Raw genomic sequence first — 16,289 nt, forward strand, 5'->3', positions numbered from 1 at the left:
CCTGTTGTCTTTGTCCTTGTCAGTCGTGTCATTGTTGTTGTCGTCTCAGTAGAACTGTTTAGTCCTGTGATGGCGTTAGCTCTCATGCCAGTCTTATTAGTTGCTATCAGTGCTGAGTTTTTTTTCCCGTTCTGCCGAGCTGCCTGTGTTCTGGACTCTTCGAGCTCCCTTTGCCCTCATTAAGTTCACCATTTACTTCTCAACATGGGTCCTGCCTGCGTCTCTTCACCGTCTCCACCATACATTATGACAAAAGCTGGACATTTAGAAAACCTGTATTCTATTTTTGAAAATATTTTAAACATATACTCATTTTCTGTCCTAATTTCTAGTCGATGGGACGAGCATGAAAATCATATATGAACTGAAAAAAATTTGAGAAAAACATTAGTCTGTCAAATTCCATTGTCAAAATCAGCAATACACTTCAAATATGTTCATCAATGTTCTATTTATGATTGTTCAAAGCAACACTAAACAGGTGGGGTTTTAGTCTTTATTAAAGGAACTCAGTGTTTAGGCTGTTTTGCAGTTTTCTGGAAAACACAGTGTGTGTAAAAGAAAATAAAGTCCAAATATTGGAGTATTGTTAAAATTGTTTCATTCTTCTGACTTAAATATTGTGTTTTTATCTCCTCTTGTGTGTGTATGTAGTTACACCCCAGTTATCAAGTAGACATTAATCCAGGTATTTCTGCAGGCCGTGTAATATGGGATGGTCCTAATGTTCATCATTCTTCCTGCTTTATAAGGCATAATTCCTTTTGCATCACTTCCATATAAACTTGAGCATCGGATTACCCAAAAGTAAAGTTGCTTCCTTCATATGCTGTCAACTTCTGTTTAATACGTTTCTAGAGCTTTAAAAAAACAGACCAAAAGATAAGCCATTCTAAAATCTAACCTTGGGCAACAGAACTAACTCAGTCACCATATTTCTGCATCTAGACTTTTTATGATGTTCTCCTCCAATAAAGCTCAAGGCATCAGTGTCCTATAGTGGATGTTGAACACAGTTTCGCGGTGGTATGTGCTTTTCCTCTGCTGTTTATTTCATAGAATGCGTCCAGATGGTGTGTGTGTGTGGAAAAAAAAAATCTCACAGTGGAGAACTGGCAGTAATAAACGGACTGACTGTTTCGCAACATTTGGCGAAGGACCCTCTTTCTGTCAGTACATTTTTTTTTTTCTGCCAATGACCGTCATTTCACGGTTTTCTTGATTGTGAGTAGGTTTAAACAATTAATCGGTGTGTGTGTCTGCACCGTTGACTGACTCATCCAGCCAATAGCCGCAAGACGCAGTGTGTGGCTGTCCATGCCTTTTGCTAAATATGCTAATAGCCCAACACCTGTTTGGATAAAAAAGAAAATGCACATCTCCCCTGTCAGGCGCCCAGACCCCCACTCCGCGAAGGGTACAGAGCGAAACAAGTTGATTCTTTACATTGAATCCTTAGTTTGGAGGGGGTTCCTGGATGTGAGCTCATGGTGAATGTTTCTCCCGTTCCTGTCAGTTTTCTATCTTCTTAGATTCATTAGATTGACTCCAAATCAAAGACATCTGTCTTTTCTCTCTCTCCGCTCAGTGATGGAGCCCATGACGGTGACAACGTCAGTGGTTGGACCTGATGAGTTCGACCGCAATGCCCCGCGGATCTGCGGCGTGTGCGGGGACAAGGCCACCGGCTTCCACTTCAATGCCATGACTTGTGAGGGCTGCAAGGGCTTCTTTAGGTGCGTTTGGGGTTTTTTAGTGTGACATTTTCATATTTCATGTAATCTAGGTAGGTTATTTGCAATCTGTCATCTTAATAAATGAAAGCACAGCCTTTTAAATTAACATTTTTAAGTCTCGGGTTCCATTTCTAAGATTTTGTGATGTACTTAGTTTTCCAAACTTGGACCTGGTAAAGACCAGACCATATTAAAACCCTGGACATGACAAAGACTTCTGTTTCCATTTAAGTTTATTTCTTAGTGACATTTAAATGCAGCTGATCTGTTTGCTTTTGGTCATTGGTCAATAGCCATAATGAGGTCAGCTGAATTTTACTCTATTATTTCGTTACCTTCCTAAAATAATGGCCTATGTCATTTTTTGCCAAAAGTGTGTTTTTTTGTTTTTTTACCTTTATCATCAGGCAAAAAGAAGTGGTGATTTTTTTTAATTCATTTTTTTAATTGGACTCAATTAGGACTGAAACAATTAATCAGATTAATCGTGAATAATCATTTATGGAAATAATTCTCAACTACTTTAGTAATCAATTAATCATTAACTGAAGTATACTGACTTAAAAAAAAAACAATTTCCTAGGAAAAAAACATAGCACTGTAATTAAGCCAAAATCTGTACAAAATATACATTTTGCACTGAAGATAAAATCAAATATGTAGATTCCTAAAACTTCTCAAGTGACTTTTTTATATTCACAAAGTGCAAAAAATGCTAATTTTTTGCACTCTAGGCAAAACATGTTTATTTTATTATTTAAAGAAAGAATTTTATTATTTTTATTTACATCTCTTAGTGTATTTCTAATATCGTATAAAAAGCCTTGGAGTTAAATGAAAAATCTGTTTAATGTGCCAATTTCTTTATCAGATTATTTGATTAATCGTCAGAATAATCGATAGATTAATCAATTTACTAAAATAATTGTTAGGTGCAATCCAAGACTGAATGTATTTTCCTGTTAATTTGACTGAATAGTTTTATTACACTGGAATGAATTGGATGATTTTATTTCAAGTTTGGATTGATTTGCATTTCTTAGAACTCAATTTAAATTAGAACAATTTGTCTTTTGAAATGGCAGTTATTTTAAGCTTAGAAACTGAACTGAAAGACTGAATTAAATCTCTACGGAGTTTTTATCATATTGTTTCTAAAAATGCACCAATCAGGGTTTTGCTGGTTGAGAACAATTTCCTGGTTGTCCTGAGAACTGAATCTGATGATTCATTTTTTTAAGGACTATATCCCATAAAAAAATTCTGGTTTTGATTTACAGCAATAAATTAAAGCAGTGCAAGAACCTGCATATGGTTTTTATGCAGCCAAAGAAAGTGCATTGCACAACTTGTTCCTGTTTGCCTTGTTAACACGTTGGACAGTTGTTGCAATTAGTTTTCAGTATTTGACCTACAGATCAAAGACGATTGTAGATTCTGTTAGAATCAACAATGTAGTTATACTTTTAATACCACTGCTAATAACAAAAAAAATTTCTGGACATCTTTAAGTTTACTAAGTTGGGATAAAATAAATATTTCTGTATTTTTCAGCTCCTCTTGAACATGTTGGTGTTCCCTGCCTGCACATTAGCAGAGGGCTCTGTGAATAAGTCACTAATGCATGTGTGCTGTTTTGAGGTGGAGGTTCACAATGACTTCATTTCATGCGACCATGTGAGCCTTGCTTTTAGTGCTGTCAGAGACATATTCATTATTCATTCGAGCCACTAATCCCTACCACTAACTCAAGTGTGAAGGATGAAAACATACTTACTTCCACAGAAACTGTGATTTTAAAAATACATTTACAGCACAATTTATTCCTGTTAATTTAACTAATGTGAAGTTCTCTTGTACCTCTAAAATCGTGACTATTTTTGTTTTTTTTGTAATTCAAATTTTATTGATTTTCTGAACACTGTCTCACATAAAGCACAAACACAAAACAAAAAAGGCTGGTGCACCCCACCCCCCACCTCAATACCCAGGTTACAGTCATATCATATGTATGTTACAGTGTTAATTCAAAAACAATCAGTAGTTGGGAGAAAGTTAGTTGTCCGGGAAAATCAAGCTTCATCCAGATGCATTATTCAAAGCCGTAGTTCTTTTCAATGAGTCCCAAAAGCTATCCCATTCCATGTCCCTGTTCCCTTCCATGTTGTTGAGCATGGCTTCATAAGAAGCTGTATCCGTCATTGATTTAATCCATTCATTTAGCTCGGGACACTTTGTGGTCTTCCAATGTCTTAAGATGATCCTGCAGGCTGTCACCAGACCTACCACCACAACTGTAAAAGCTCCTTTTGGGGTGTTCGGCATTTGAGATCTGTCTCTCAGTAAACACAGTTCTGGAGTCTGAGGTATCTCTGAGCCAAGCCATGCACTCAGAGCCTCCAAGATTTTAATCCAAAATGGTGAAACCAGAGAGCAGTCCGAAAAACAATGCAAATATGTGCCCACCTCTTTCTTACATTTCCAGCATATTGTTTGACATTATTTTCATTCTATGTAACCTAGTAGGCGTATGATAATATCTATGTAGCACCTTATACTGTATACATTTACTTCTGGCCTCTTTCACATATTTACCACTCTCTGACAGTACACTCAACCATCTTTTTTTTGTATACTCTTCTCAAATCTTTCTGCCATAGAAGTTTAATATTTGATGATTCACTACTCAAATTATAACTTAGCAGCTTATAAAATTGAGAGGCAGAGTGTCTTTCACGTGGCATCTTAATATAATTCAATATAACATTTTTTACAATCTTTTTAAATTTTGAGGTAACATAATGTCTCATCTGTAGATATTTCCCAAAATTTTCTCTACCTTCCAAATTAAATATGTGAGTAAGTTCGTTGAAGGACATGAATTGCCCGTCTTTGTATAAATCACCAATGGTGCATATGCCACGTGAATGCCACTGCCTCCAAAACACAGGTGTTTTATCAATACATATAGCAGGATTAATCCAGAGAGACACATATTTCTCTACCTGATGTGGAAGCTTTAACAGTTTGTGTACCTTTGACCAAACTTTACAAGAATGAACATAAACTGGGTTTGTTGTGTCAATCTTTTGAGATAATTTGTGTTTAGGGTCAAACAGCAAACAAATATCCCTTTCAATATGTAACCATTCCTGCCTGTTCTCACCTTCCCAGTGTTTAACTAATTTTGCCATCTTAAATGACAAGCAATAGAGTTTAGGATCCGGAGGTCCTAGGCCGCCCTTTTCCTTAGGAGCATACAGTTTTTCTAGTTTTATTCTCGCTCTTTTACCTTCCAACAAGAAATGTTTAAGTAAATTTTCATACTTTTTAAAAATATCGAGTGGAATTGTAATAGGAAGCATCATAAGCACATAATTAAACTGAGGGGTGGTAATCATTTTTATAACATTAATCTTACCCCATAGTGTTAGTTTTATCTTCTCCCACTTTTCAAAGTTTGTTTTAATTTTTGAAAGCACTTGATTAAAATTTAGTGAAGGTAACACTTCCAACTCCCTACAAAGTCTAATCCCAAGATACTTCATGCCTTCAGGTACCCATTTGAATTTAAAATCTTTGACTATGTGTGAATTGCATAAAGAGGACAATGGCATGGCTTCAGATTTAGCCCAATTTATTGAGTACCCTGAAACTGTCGAATACATCTGTATAGTGTCCATTAGGTGCGGCAAAGATGTAAGCGGATGTGTTATAAGTGATAAAATATCGTCCGCATATAAAAGCAGTTTGTGTTCTTGTTGTCCCTATAATATCCCTTTGATGTCCTTATTTATCTTAGTGCTTACTGCTAAAGTTTCAATAAACATGATGAATAACAATGGACTAAGAGAACAACCCTGACGGGTCCCACGTGATAAGTTAAAAAGGGATGAGATAGTGCCATTAGTTATGACAGCAGCCTTTGGTTCCTTATACAATATTTTGACCCATTTAATAAAAAATGGTCCAAATCCAAAATTTGAGAGATCAGAGGAGAAGCGGGTTTTCATGAAGCCTGTCTGATTCTGATGAATAATACTAGGAAGGACTTGTTGTAAGCGCACAGCCAGCACCTTGGTTAATAGTTTATTAAATGTGGACTGTAAAATAATTGGCCTATAATTTGCCGGGTCTGTGCTATCCCTATCTTTTGTTTGGAATCAAGGATATCCGAGCTTCATTAAAAGTAGGAGGCAGCTATCCTCTCTCAAAAATCTCTTGATACACCTTTTGTAACACTGGAGCAAGAATATCTATATACTCCTTGTAGTATTCTGATGGAATACCATCACAACTGGGGGATTTCCCCACCTTCATCCCTGAAATTGCCTTCCTAATCTCCTCTTCAGTAATTGGTGCTTCCAACCACTCTACATGCTCCTGAGATAGCCTTGGTAGATTGAGTTTGGAGAGAAAAGCATCACTTTCTCTTTGGTTTGTCTCGTTAAACACTGAAGATATATATAATGTTTCGTAATATTGTTTGAAGACATTGTTTATGTCTTTTGCTGAGGTTACTAAAGTATCTCCTTGTTTAGTGGCAGGGATTGTGTTAAAAAAAATCCTCTTTTTTAACTTGTCTTGCTAATAATTTGCCCGTTTTCTCCCCTCCCTCAAAGAATGAAGATTTTAACCTAAACAGAGAATATTCCACTTTTTTGTTATAAATTTCATTTAACTGAAACTTAAGCCCAACACATATCTTGATAAAGTAAATCATCATAACATCTAGCCAAATTGTTTTCTTTAAGTTTGATTTCTCTTTACAATTTACCAATTTTACATAGACTCTATTTTTTCTTCCATGAAGTATATGCTATGAGTTTACCCCTCAGGAATGTCTTAGAGGCCGCCTATGCAGATTGAACATGGTCTGCGCTGCCAGTATTTATTTCAAAATATTATCTCAGGTCCTGCCCCAACTGTTCTTTAAAGGGTTTGTCCTGTAAGATTGAGACATTCATTCTCCATCTCGAACCTCTTATTATTCCCCAGTCCTAATCTTATGCATAATTCCATAGCTGCATGGTCAGTTGAGTGCAATAGTTTTAATATCAAAGCTCCGCATATTATTTACTATGAGTTTTGAAATCAAAAACAGATCGATCCTAGAATAGGATTTATGACAATGAGAATAAAATGTGTACTCTCTTTTAGACAGATTAATTAACCTCCAAACATCTACTAGACCCACATCTTCCTTTAGCATATGAACTGCATCCCTTCCTTTAGAGCTAAGTGAACCTTTTGATGTGCTATTATCAAGAATAGGATCCATAACTTCATTGAAATCCCCTGCTAATATTGTTTTAATTAATTAATTAATTAATTAAAACAATTAATGTTTAATATTGTTAATATTATTCTTCCATAGCCCCCAATATACTATTTATATTGTGGAAAAAGTTAGGGTCCTCTTTATTGGGTGCATATATGTTGCAGAGTATACCTTTACCCCTTCTATCATTGCTTCAACGCAAACTATTCTTCCCTCTGTATCGTTAGCTTGTTTTATCAATGAAAACTGAATATTTATCTTAATAAGAATAATTACACCATTGCGAGCACTTGAGAGCTATGAAAAATATGTCCTACCCAACCTGTCTTAAACTTGGACTCTTCCCCCTCATTTAGGTGAGTTTCTTGGAGAAATATTATATCGGCTTGATTTGTCTTTAAATAAGCCATTATTTTGCGCCTTTTGGCTGGATTTCCGCATCCATTAATATTCCAAGATGTGAATTTTATATACTTCCCAGTCATTACAGATTATAGATTGATACACGTTTTAAACCTGTAACAAAACACTTTGAACAGATATATCTATACCCCTGTCTCCTGATCCCTAATCTACTCTGTGAGTGCACCCAGCCAAAATGAAAATAATTTGCACGGGCAATAAACATTCCCGTCATGTAAACGGATAGAAACAACATTAAAAAAAGGAAGAAAAACAAAAAAAACAAAACACAACAACTTAAAACCTACTCTATTGCTACTGTCTACGGCAGCTTTGCTCTGTTCATGATGACAGGTGGCGAGGTCCGCCTCCCGACAGTCAAACACAGCAACTTCTATGGGGCTCCTAGGAATTAGTCAGTTGAATTTGGGGTGTCCTCCCCCTGCTCGTTCTCCTCCCGGCTCTCCTCATTGAAAAACTTCTCTGCTGCTTTCGCCGAGCCGAAGCTTATGTTTTTACCCTTCCACCTCACGCGCAGCGTGGGTGGAAACGCCAGGGTGTATTTATAGCGTTGCGCTCTTGCAACTTCTTTTTCAATGCGGTGAAAGCCTTCCTCTTCTCTGCCAGTTCTTTAGTCATATCCGGAAACACTGATAGCCTGCATCCTTGCGACTCAAACCCGCGCTTCTCCTTAGCTGCCATAATCACTTTATCCCTCACTGATTGCCTCAGGAATCGAATAAGAACCGGTCTCGGAGCTCGGGTCGAGTCGGGTAACGGTGCGAAGGCCTGGTGGGCTTGTTCAATCTCAAACTCGGCGTCATCACAAACTCCAAGACCCTCGGTTAGTATCTTCCGAACACAGCTCAAAAGTGTCCCATCAGTACCGATAGTCTCTTTCAACACAATAACTTTCACATTATTCCTCTTACTGTGATTTTTGAGAACTTGCATGCGGTACAACATGGCTTCCATTAGCTTGCTTCTCTCACCAACTGCGGTGTGCAGCCACTCCGAAGTGTCCTCCAAGCGGGAGATTCGTGTTTCAGCCTCCGTTAGCCTTTCTTGCATTGCAGCCACCGCTGTATTCAATTCCGACGTCATCTGCTTTATTGTGGAGACATCAGCAGCTATGCTTTGTAGCATGTTACTCATTTTAACCACTTCCGAGCACAAATTTGTTGTATTAGGAGGAGGTGTTTCCCCCCGTTCTTCCTCACGTGGAGGGATATTGCGGTTCGACATGCGGCCTTTACTCTTTGAGTGTTTAGTTGCGGCCATTGCAGGTTTAAAGTACTTTTTCTTTTAAAAAGAAGTCCCCAAGCCTACACTGCTACCTCACTTGCTGAGAACGGTATCAAATAAGAGCCCCTTACTACAATATCGTCATCTAATTACATGTCGGGAACGGAGAGCCGTTAGCCAGCTGCCATCTTGTTTGCCTGCCCACGTAACTCTAAAATCGTGACTATTAAAGAAATAATTATTTTTTTGTTTTATTCGGTAACAAGATTTTATTTTTATTTTTTGCATTCATACAGACGCAGCATGAAGCGCAAAGCCTCCTTCACCTGTCCGTTCAACGGGAGCTGCACCATCACAAAAGACAACCGGCGCCACTGCCAAGCATGTCGTCTTAAACGCTGCATCGACATCGGCATGATGAAAGAATGTGAGTATGGTGATCTTTCTGCTGAAGATGTGCTCCCATGGTGGGGAGTTGGAGGTAGGAGTGTGAGGCCACAGGAAACGGGACATGACGATAATAAGGCTTTGTTTCCTCTTTGAATTAATCATGATTGATATAAACTTGGTCAAGAATTGTTGTAAACAAACATGCCGCACTATCAAACTATGTCATAGAAATGTCAAAATGTATTCAAGTTACATTGGGACTTGGGATTACGTTGAGCTAGTCTTCAAATCTGTCTGCATGATTGGTTTGACTTCGGTCTTTCCAGGCGAGCAGAATAGACTCAAAAGGTTTGTTAGTACACTGCTACCAGAGCAGGAAATGAAGTGGAAACTGGATTAGTTGCATCAGGTTGCAACACAGTCAGGGAAAACAACAAAACACACATTCAATAGATCAGCTTTTGCTTACTGTTAGATAAAGATATTCATTACAGATTCACATTTTCCTTTAGTCTGTAAAATACCCACCAAAAATTAGAGCTGACTCTGCATGAATTCATTCCTTATAATCACTACTAAGAAAAGACAACAAGAATATTCATTTGGATCAGACTTTTAAACAAAGTAATTAATGCACTGCTGGCTGGAAGAAACCTCTGTTCACCCCTTTTATTTGTGTAGCTGCGATTCACAACAAATCCCAGTTGAAAGCCATTATTTCCATTAGCAAAACAGGTTTCATTCGTAACCAAGTGTATAGAATCCAATTTAGACCAAATTCATAATCAATGCGGTTTGATCTCATCAGTATAGTTATAAAACCAAATTAACTTTCCCTGTTAAAGGGTTGGGGCTAACATGTGTGNATTGCCTTCCTAATCTCCTCTTCAGTAATTGGTGCTTCCAACCACTCTACATGCTCCTGAGATAGCCTTGGTAGATTGAGTTTGGAGAGAAAAGCATCACTTTCTCTTTGGTTTGTCTCGTTAAACACTGAAGATATATATAATGTTTCGTAATATTGTTTGAAGACATTGTTTATGTCTTTTGCTGAGGTTACTAAAGTATCTCCTTGTTTAGTGGCAGGGATTGTGTTAAAAAAAATCCTCTTTTTTAACTTGTCTTGCTAATAATTTGCCCGTTTTCTCCCCTCCCTCAAAGAATGAAGATTTTAACCTAAACAGAGAATATTCCACTTTTTTGTTATAAATTTCATTTAACTGAAACTTAAGCCCAACACATATCTTGATAAAGTAAATCATCATAACATCTAGCCAAATTGTTTTCTTTAAGTTTGATTTCTCTTTACAATTTACCAATTTTACATAGACTCTATTTTTTCTTCCATGAAGTATATGCTATGAGTTTACCCCTCAGGAATGTCTTAGAGGCCGCCTATGCAGATTGAACATGGTCTGCGCTGCCAGTATTTATTTCAAAATAGTATCTCAGGTCCTGCCCCAACTGTTCTTTAAAGGGTTTGTCCTGTAAGATTGAGACATTCATTCTCCATCTCGAACCTCTTATTATTCCCCAGTCCTAATCTTATGCATAATTCCATAGCTGCATGGTCAGTTGAGTGCAATAGTTTTAATATCACAGCTCCGCATATTATTTACTATGAGTTTTGAAATCAAAAACAGATCGATCCTAGAATAGGATTTATGACAATGAGAATAAAATGTGTACTCTCTTTTAGACAGATTAATTAACCTCCAAACATCTACTAGACCCACATCTTCCTTTAGCATATGAACTGCATCCCTTCCTTTAGAGCTAAGTGAACCTTTTGATGTGCTATTATCAAGAATAGGATCCATAACTTCATTGAAATCCCCTGCTAATATTGTTTTAATTAATTAATTAATTAATTAAAACAATTAATGTTTAATATTGTTAATATTATTCTTCCATAGCCCCCAATATACTATTTATATTGTGGAAAAAGTTAGGGTCCTCTTTATTGGGTGCATATATGTTGCAGAGTATACCTTTACCCCTTCTATCATTGCTTCAATGCAAACTATTCTTCCCTCTGTATCGTTAGCTTGTTTTATCAATGAAAACTGAGTATTTCTCTTAAGAATAATTACACCATTGCGAGCACTTGAGAGCTATGAAAAATATGTTCTACCCAACCTGTCTTAAACTTGGACTCTTCCCCCTCATTTAGGTGAGTTTCTTGGAGAAATATTATATCGGCTTGATTTGTCTTTAAATAAGCCATTATTTTGCGCCTTTTGGCTGGATTTCCGCATCCATTAATATTCCAAGATGTGAATTTTATATACTTCCCAGTCATTACAGATTATAGATTGATACACGTTTTAAACCTGTAACAAAACACTTTGAACAGATATATCTATACCCCTGTCTCCTGATCCCTAATCTACTCTGTGAGTGCACCCAGCCAAAATGAAAATAATTTGCACGGGCAATAAACATTCCCGTCATGTAAACGGATAGAAACAACATTAAAAAAAGGAAGAAAAACAAAAAAAACAAAACACAACAACTTAAAACCTACTCTATTGCTACTGTCTACGGCAGCTTTGCTCTGTTCATGATGACAGGTGGCGAGGTCCGCCTCCCGACAGTCAAACACAGCAACTTCTATGGGGCTCCTAGGAATTAGTCAGTTGAATTTGGGGTGTCCTCCCCCTGCTCGTTCTCCTCTAGGCTCTCCTCATTGAAAAACTTCTCTGCTGCTTTCGCCGAGCCGAAGCTTATGTTTTTACCCTTCCACCTCACGCGCAGCGTGGGTGGAAACGCCAGGGTGTATTTATAGCGTTGCGCTCTTGCAACTTCTTTTTCAATGCGGTGAAAGCCTTCCTCTTCTCTGCCAGTTCTTTAGTCATATCCGGAAACACTGATAGCCTGCATCCTTGCGACTCAAACCCGCGCTTCTCCTTAGCTGCCATAATCACTTTATCCCTCACTGATTGCCTCAGGAATCGAATAAGAACCGGTCTCGGAGCTCGGGTCGAGTCGGGTAACGGTGCGAAGGCCTGGTGGGCTTGTTCAATCTCAAACTCGGCGTCATCACAAACTCCAAGACCCTCGGTTAGTATCTTCCGAACACAGCTCAAAAGTGTCCCATCAGTACCGATAGTCTCTTTCAACACAATAACTTTCACATTATTCCTCTTACTGTGATTTTTGAGAACTTGCATGCGGTACAACATGGCTTCCATTAGCTTGCTTCTCTCACCAACTGCGGTGTGCAGCCACTCCGAAGTGTCCTCCAAGCGGGAGATTCGTGTTTCAGCCTCCGTTAGCCTTTCTTGCATTGCAGCCACCGCTGTATTCAATTCCGACGTCATCTGCTTTATTGTGGAGACATCAGCAGCTACGCTTTGTAGCATGTTACTCATTTTAACCACTTCCGAGCACAAATTTGTTGTATTAGGAGGAGGTGTTTCCCCCCGTTCTTCCTCACGTGGAGGGCTGTTGCGGGTCGACATGCAGCCTTTACTCTTTGAGTGTTTCATTGCGGCCATTGCAGGTTTAAAGTACTTTTTTTTAAAAGAAGAAGTCCACAAGCCTACACTGCTACCTCACTTGCTGAGAACGGTATCAAATAAGAGCCCCTTACTACAATATCGTCATCTAATTACATGTCGGGAATGGAGAGCCGTTAGCCAGCTGCCATCTTGTTTGCCTGCCCACGTAACTCTAAAATCGTGACTATTAAAGAAATAATTATTTTTTTGTTTTATTCGGTAACAAGATTTTATTTTTATTTTTTGCATTCATACAGACGCAGCATGAAGCGCAAAGCCTCCTTCACCTGTCCGTTCAACGGGAGCTGCACCATCACAAAAGACAACCGGCGCCACTGCCAAGCATGTCGTCTTAAACGCTGCATCGACATCGGCATGATGAAAGAATGTGAGTATGGTGATCTTTCTGCTGAAGATGTGCTCCCATGGTGGGGAGTTGGAGGTAGGAGTGTGAGGCCACAGGAAACGGGACATGACGATAATAAGGCTTGTTTCCTCTTTGAATTAGTCATGATTGATATAAACTTGGTCAAGAATTGTTGTAAACAAACATGCCGCACTATCAAACTATGTCATAGAAATGTCAAAATGTATTCAAGTTACATTGGGACTTGGGATTACGTTGAGCTAGTCTTCAAATCTGTCTGCATGATTGGTTTGACTTCGGTCTTTCCAGGCGAGCAGAATAGACTCAAAAGGTTTGTTAGTACACTGCTACCAGAGCAGGAAATGAAGTGGAAACTGGATTAGTTGTATCAGGTTGTAACAAGGTCAGGGAAAACAACAAAACACACATTCAATAGATCAGCTTTTGCTTACTGTTAGATAAAGATATTCATTACAGATTCACATTTTCCTTTAGTCTGTAAAATACCCACCAAAAATTAGAGCTGACTCTGCATGAATTCATTCCTTATAATCACTACTAAGAAAAGACAACAAGAATATTCATTTGGATCAGACTTTTAAACAAAGTAATTAATGCACTGCTGGCTGGAAGAAACCTCTGTTCACCCCTTTTATTTGTGTAGCTGCGATTCACAACAAATCCCAGTTGAAAGCCATTATTTCCATTAGCAAAACAGGTTTCATTCGTAACCAAGTGTATAGAATCCAATTTAGACCAAATTCATAATCAATGCGGTTTGATCTCATCAGTATAGTTATAAAACCAAATTAACTTTCCCTGTTAAAGGGTTGGGGCTAACATGTGTGTGTGCGCGTGCGTGCGTGCGTGCGTGCGTGCGTGCGTGCGTGCGTGTGTGCGTGCTTGTGTGTGTGTGTGACATATTGTTAAGACTACAGTAAAGCATTACGATGGAAATTGTAAAACGTATGTTTCCTGGAGTTGGATACCAGTGTGGTATTTGGTTCTAGTCCACACGCATCCAGATATCTAGGAAAACTAACACATTTTTATGCATTTTAGCCTTTTATCCACACAAAAAAATTATTACTTATAAAAACTCTAATAAAAGTTGGAGTTTTTAAAACATGGAGATTTGAGAAAACGCCGTATTTGTGTCCAGGTCCTTTGGAAAACCAAGGTTTAGGATCCCATGCATTACAGTCTGCAACAAATAATTAGTCAATATATCTACATACCTGCTTTGACATGATTCACAATCGAAATCATCTTTCGTTTTTGTAACTTTATGTTCTAATATGCTGTTTAAAAGTAGTTCAACCTATATATCTGTCTTCACAAATGGAACCTCGACTTCCTGTTTAATTCCCAACAGGAAGTCAAGGTTTTTGTGAAGCAATCTGGTTTACTGACATAGGTTTTAGCTTTGCTATGCGCTTCCCTCCTATGGGTTTGGCATGTTCAAAACAACGCTCAGGGAAGTATTTGTGTAGATTCATGTGGATAAAAGCTTTTCTGAAACCAATCCCGTGTGCATGGGATTGCACACGGGATTGCACACGATGTTTATATATTTTAAACATCGTGGCGGAGATATTTGCTTTTATAAAGACCAGAGGTTGGTATGTACGATATGAGCTTTGAAGCTGCAGTTCCAAGGAGGAGCTGCGCCTCAAAGGCGGGGCTCGGTCCAACCAGGCGTTTTGCACAACTGAATGGTTGTGAAGGAGGTTAAAGGATTTCTGAATCATGGATGAAAGAATCAAGAAAGAATATCTGAAAGAATCAGATATATAAAATTATAACATGATGTAAAGCTCAAAAAAGTTAGGTTTGCATAATACTGCCCCTTTAAATGTATGGACAAAAATCCAGTGTTATGTTGAGACGTTAAACTCTGTCACATAAATAAATCTTCAGCCGACTCATTTTAACTTTCACTTCAATTCAGCTTGGAATTCCTCTGATATAATATTCTTTTATTCATCCGAGTTACAGTAGAGCAGCTGCTCTGATGCCACACAAGGCTGAAAGCACAGCCATCTATATATAAAATACACTTAAAAAAAAAAGTCTTTCTTTTTCAGTGTGAGTTATGCGTGCAACAACCCAGGGAAGAGAAACTACGCTTCTATTTCAAAAAGAGAAACTTTCTGACTTATTTGTCTAATTTTAAACTTTGCTCACATGAGGATAATCAGTAAAAAGCAAAAGCAACCTGACTTCCAAGAGAAACAGGAGGCAGTGGAATCAATGGGTTAGTGAAAACCGATATTATTTGCAGCGAGGAAATGGGTAATAGAGTTTACGGTCCATATGCATTAGGTTGGTAGTACCATATGGCAAATTCAGTCCTGGGTCAAAAAGTAGCTTCATACAATTAGTGTTTTTCATCTCGCTTTTATCCAAGCAGATGGTCGTTAAGAGTCACAAAAACAGCATTGTGTCAGTGTTTGAAAAGCAGCTTGTTTCCAGTTTGCTCTTAACCTTGTTGGTTATGCATGGAGACCACCAGGCATGGGTGTAATGCAAGAACTAGACAACATGAGGAAAAACAATGTTTCCTACCCAACATATGATGGCAGAAAAGATTACACAAAAAATCTTGAAGGAGCTAAACTTGTTAATGTTAGAAGCTGCAGCATTTATAATGTTCTTCTAGAGTCATGCTTGTAAGTTCCAATAAATAATGTTAGTTTGTCTCCCAACATGGTTAATAGCTTGATTATGTAGAAACAGAAGCTTTACTGACCTAATATATTTTTTTAAAGAGTTGTTAAAATCTGTTTCATACTATACTGTCATGAGATAGTGACAGTTTTAACAAATATGTTAAATATGTTTTTTATATAAAAACTTTAACATGCTTCCCTAAGTTTCTATCGTGCTGCTGCACATTTTTAAAGCATCTTAATTTTTTTGTTTTGAATATATCAAAGCATAATTTGATTTGACAATACTACCCAAAAGTATCGTACATGCAGTCAGCCTTTTAGCATTCCCTTTAGTGAAACAAATTTATCTTCCAGTTGAGTGTCTAGAGTGCAACCACACCACATACGCTGCATTTATTTTACAGCAGGTTGTTAATATTCCCAAATATGGTCAATAAATTCTGTTTTTGTAATGTGTGTTACAAATATCAAACTCCACTTCAACTACTTTCAAAAATAGGAGCCCAATCTGAAGAGCTGCTCCCACTTCGAAGGCTGTTTACTCTTCCTAAATGGTTTTTCGAGTGTGCTAACTGGTTGCGATTTTGCAAAGATGCATTTGGCATCGTTTGTGCAGCTGTGAGCCAGTCAGATTGAAGCCTCCCTTCCACAGTCAAGAGTCCTTCTACTTAGTGAGAGGAGTATTGCGAA

At 37.9% G+C, this 16,289-nt stretch overlaps 1 protein-coding gene across 4 annotated transcripts in view; it reads left to right on the forward strand.

The window, feature by feature from the left end:
• Positions 1 to 16,289, forward strand: part of LOC103156109 (vitamin D3 receptor A) — a 126,928-nt gene that overhangs the window by 86,879 nt on the left and 23,760 nt on the right. For 3 of the 4 annotated variants that reach the window (XM_007578035.2, XM_007578036.2, XM_016664061.1), the window contains 2 exons: positions 1,589 to 1,736; positions 8,961 to 9,091. In XM_007578035.2, the coding sequence (XP_007578097.1) occupies positions 1,591 to 1,736; positions 8,961 to 9,091 (277 nt within the window). In that variant the 5' untranslated portion in view covers positions 1,589 to 1,590. Of the gene's footprint in view, positions 1 to 1,588; positions 1,737 to 8,960; positions 9,092 to 12,818; positions 12,946 to 16,289 lie in introns of those variants that run through there. The other variant, XM_007578037.1, reaches the window with a different exon arrangement.

This window comes from Poecilia formosa, unplaced genomic scaffold, assembly GCF_000485575.1.
Source record: "Poecilia formosa unplaced genomic scaffold, Poecilia_formosa-5.1.2 Scaffold464, whole genome shotgun sequence".
Taxonomy (NCBI): domain Eukaryota; kingdom Metazoa; phylum Chordata; class Actinopteri; order Cyprinodontiformes; family Poeciliidae; genus Poecilia; species Poecilia formosa.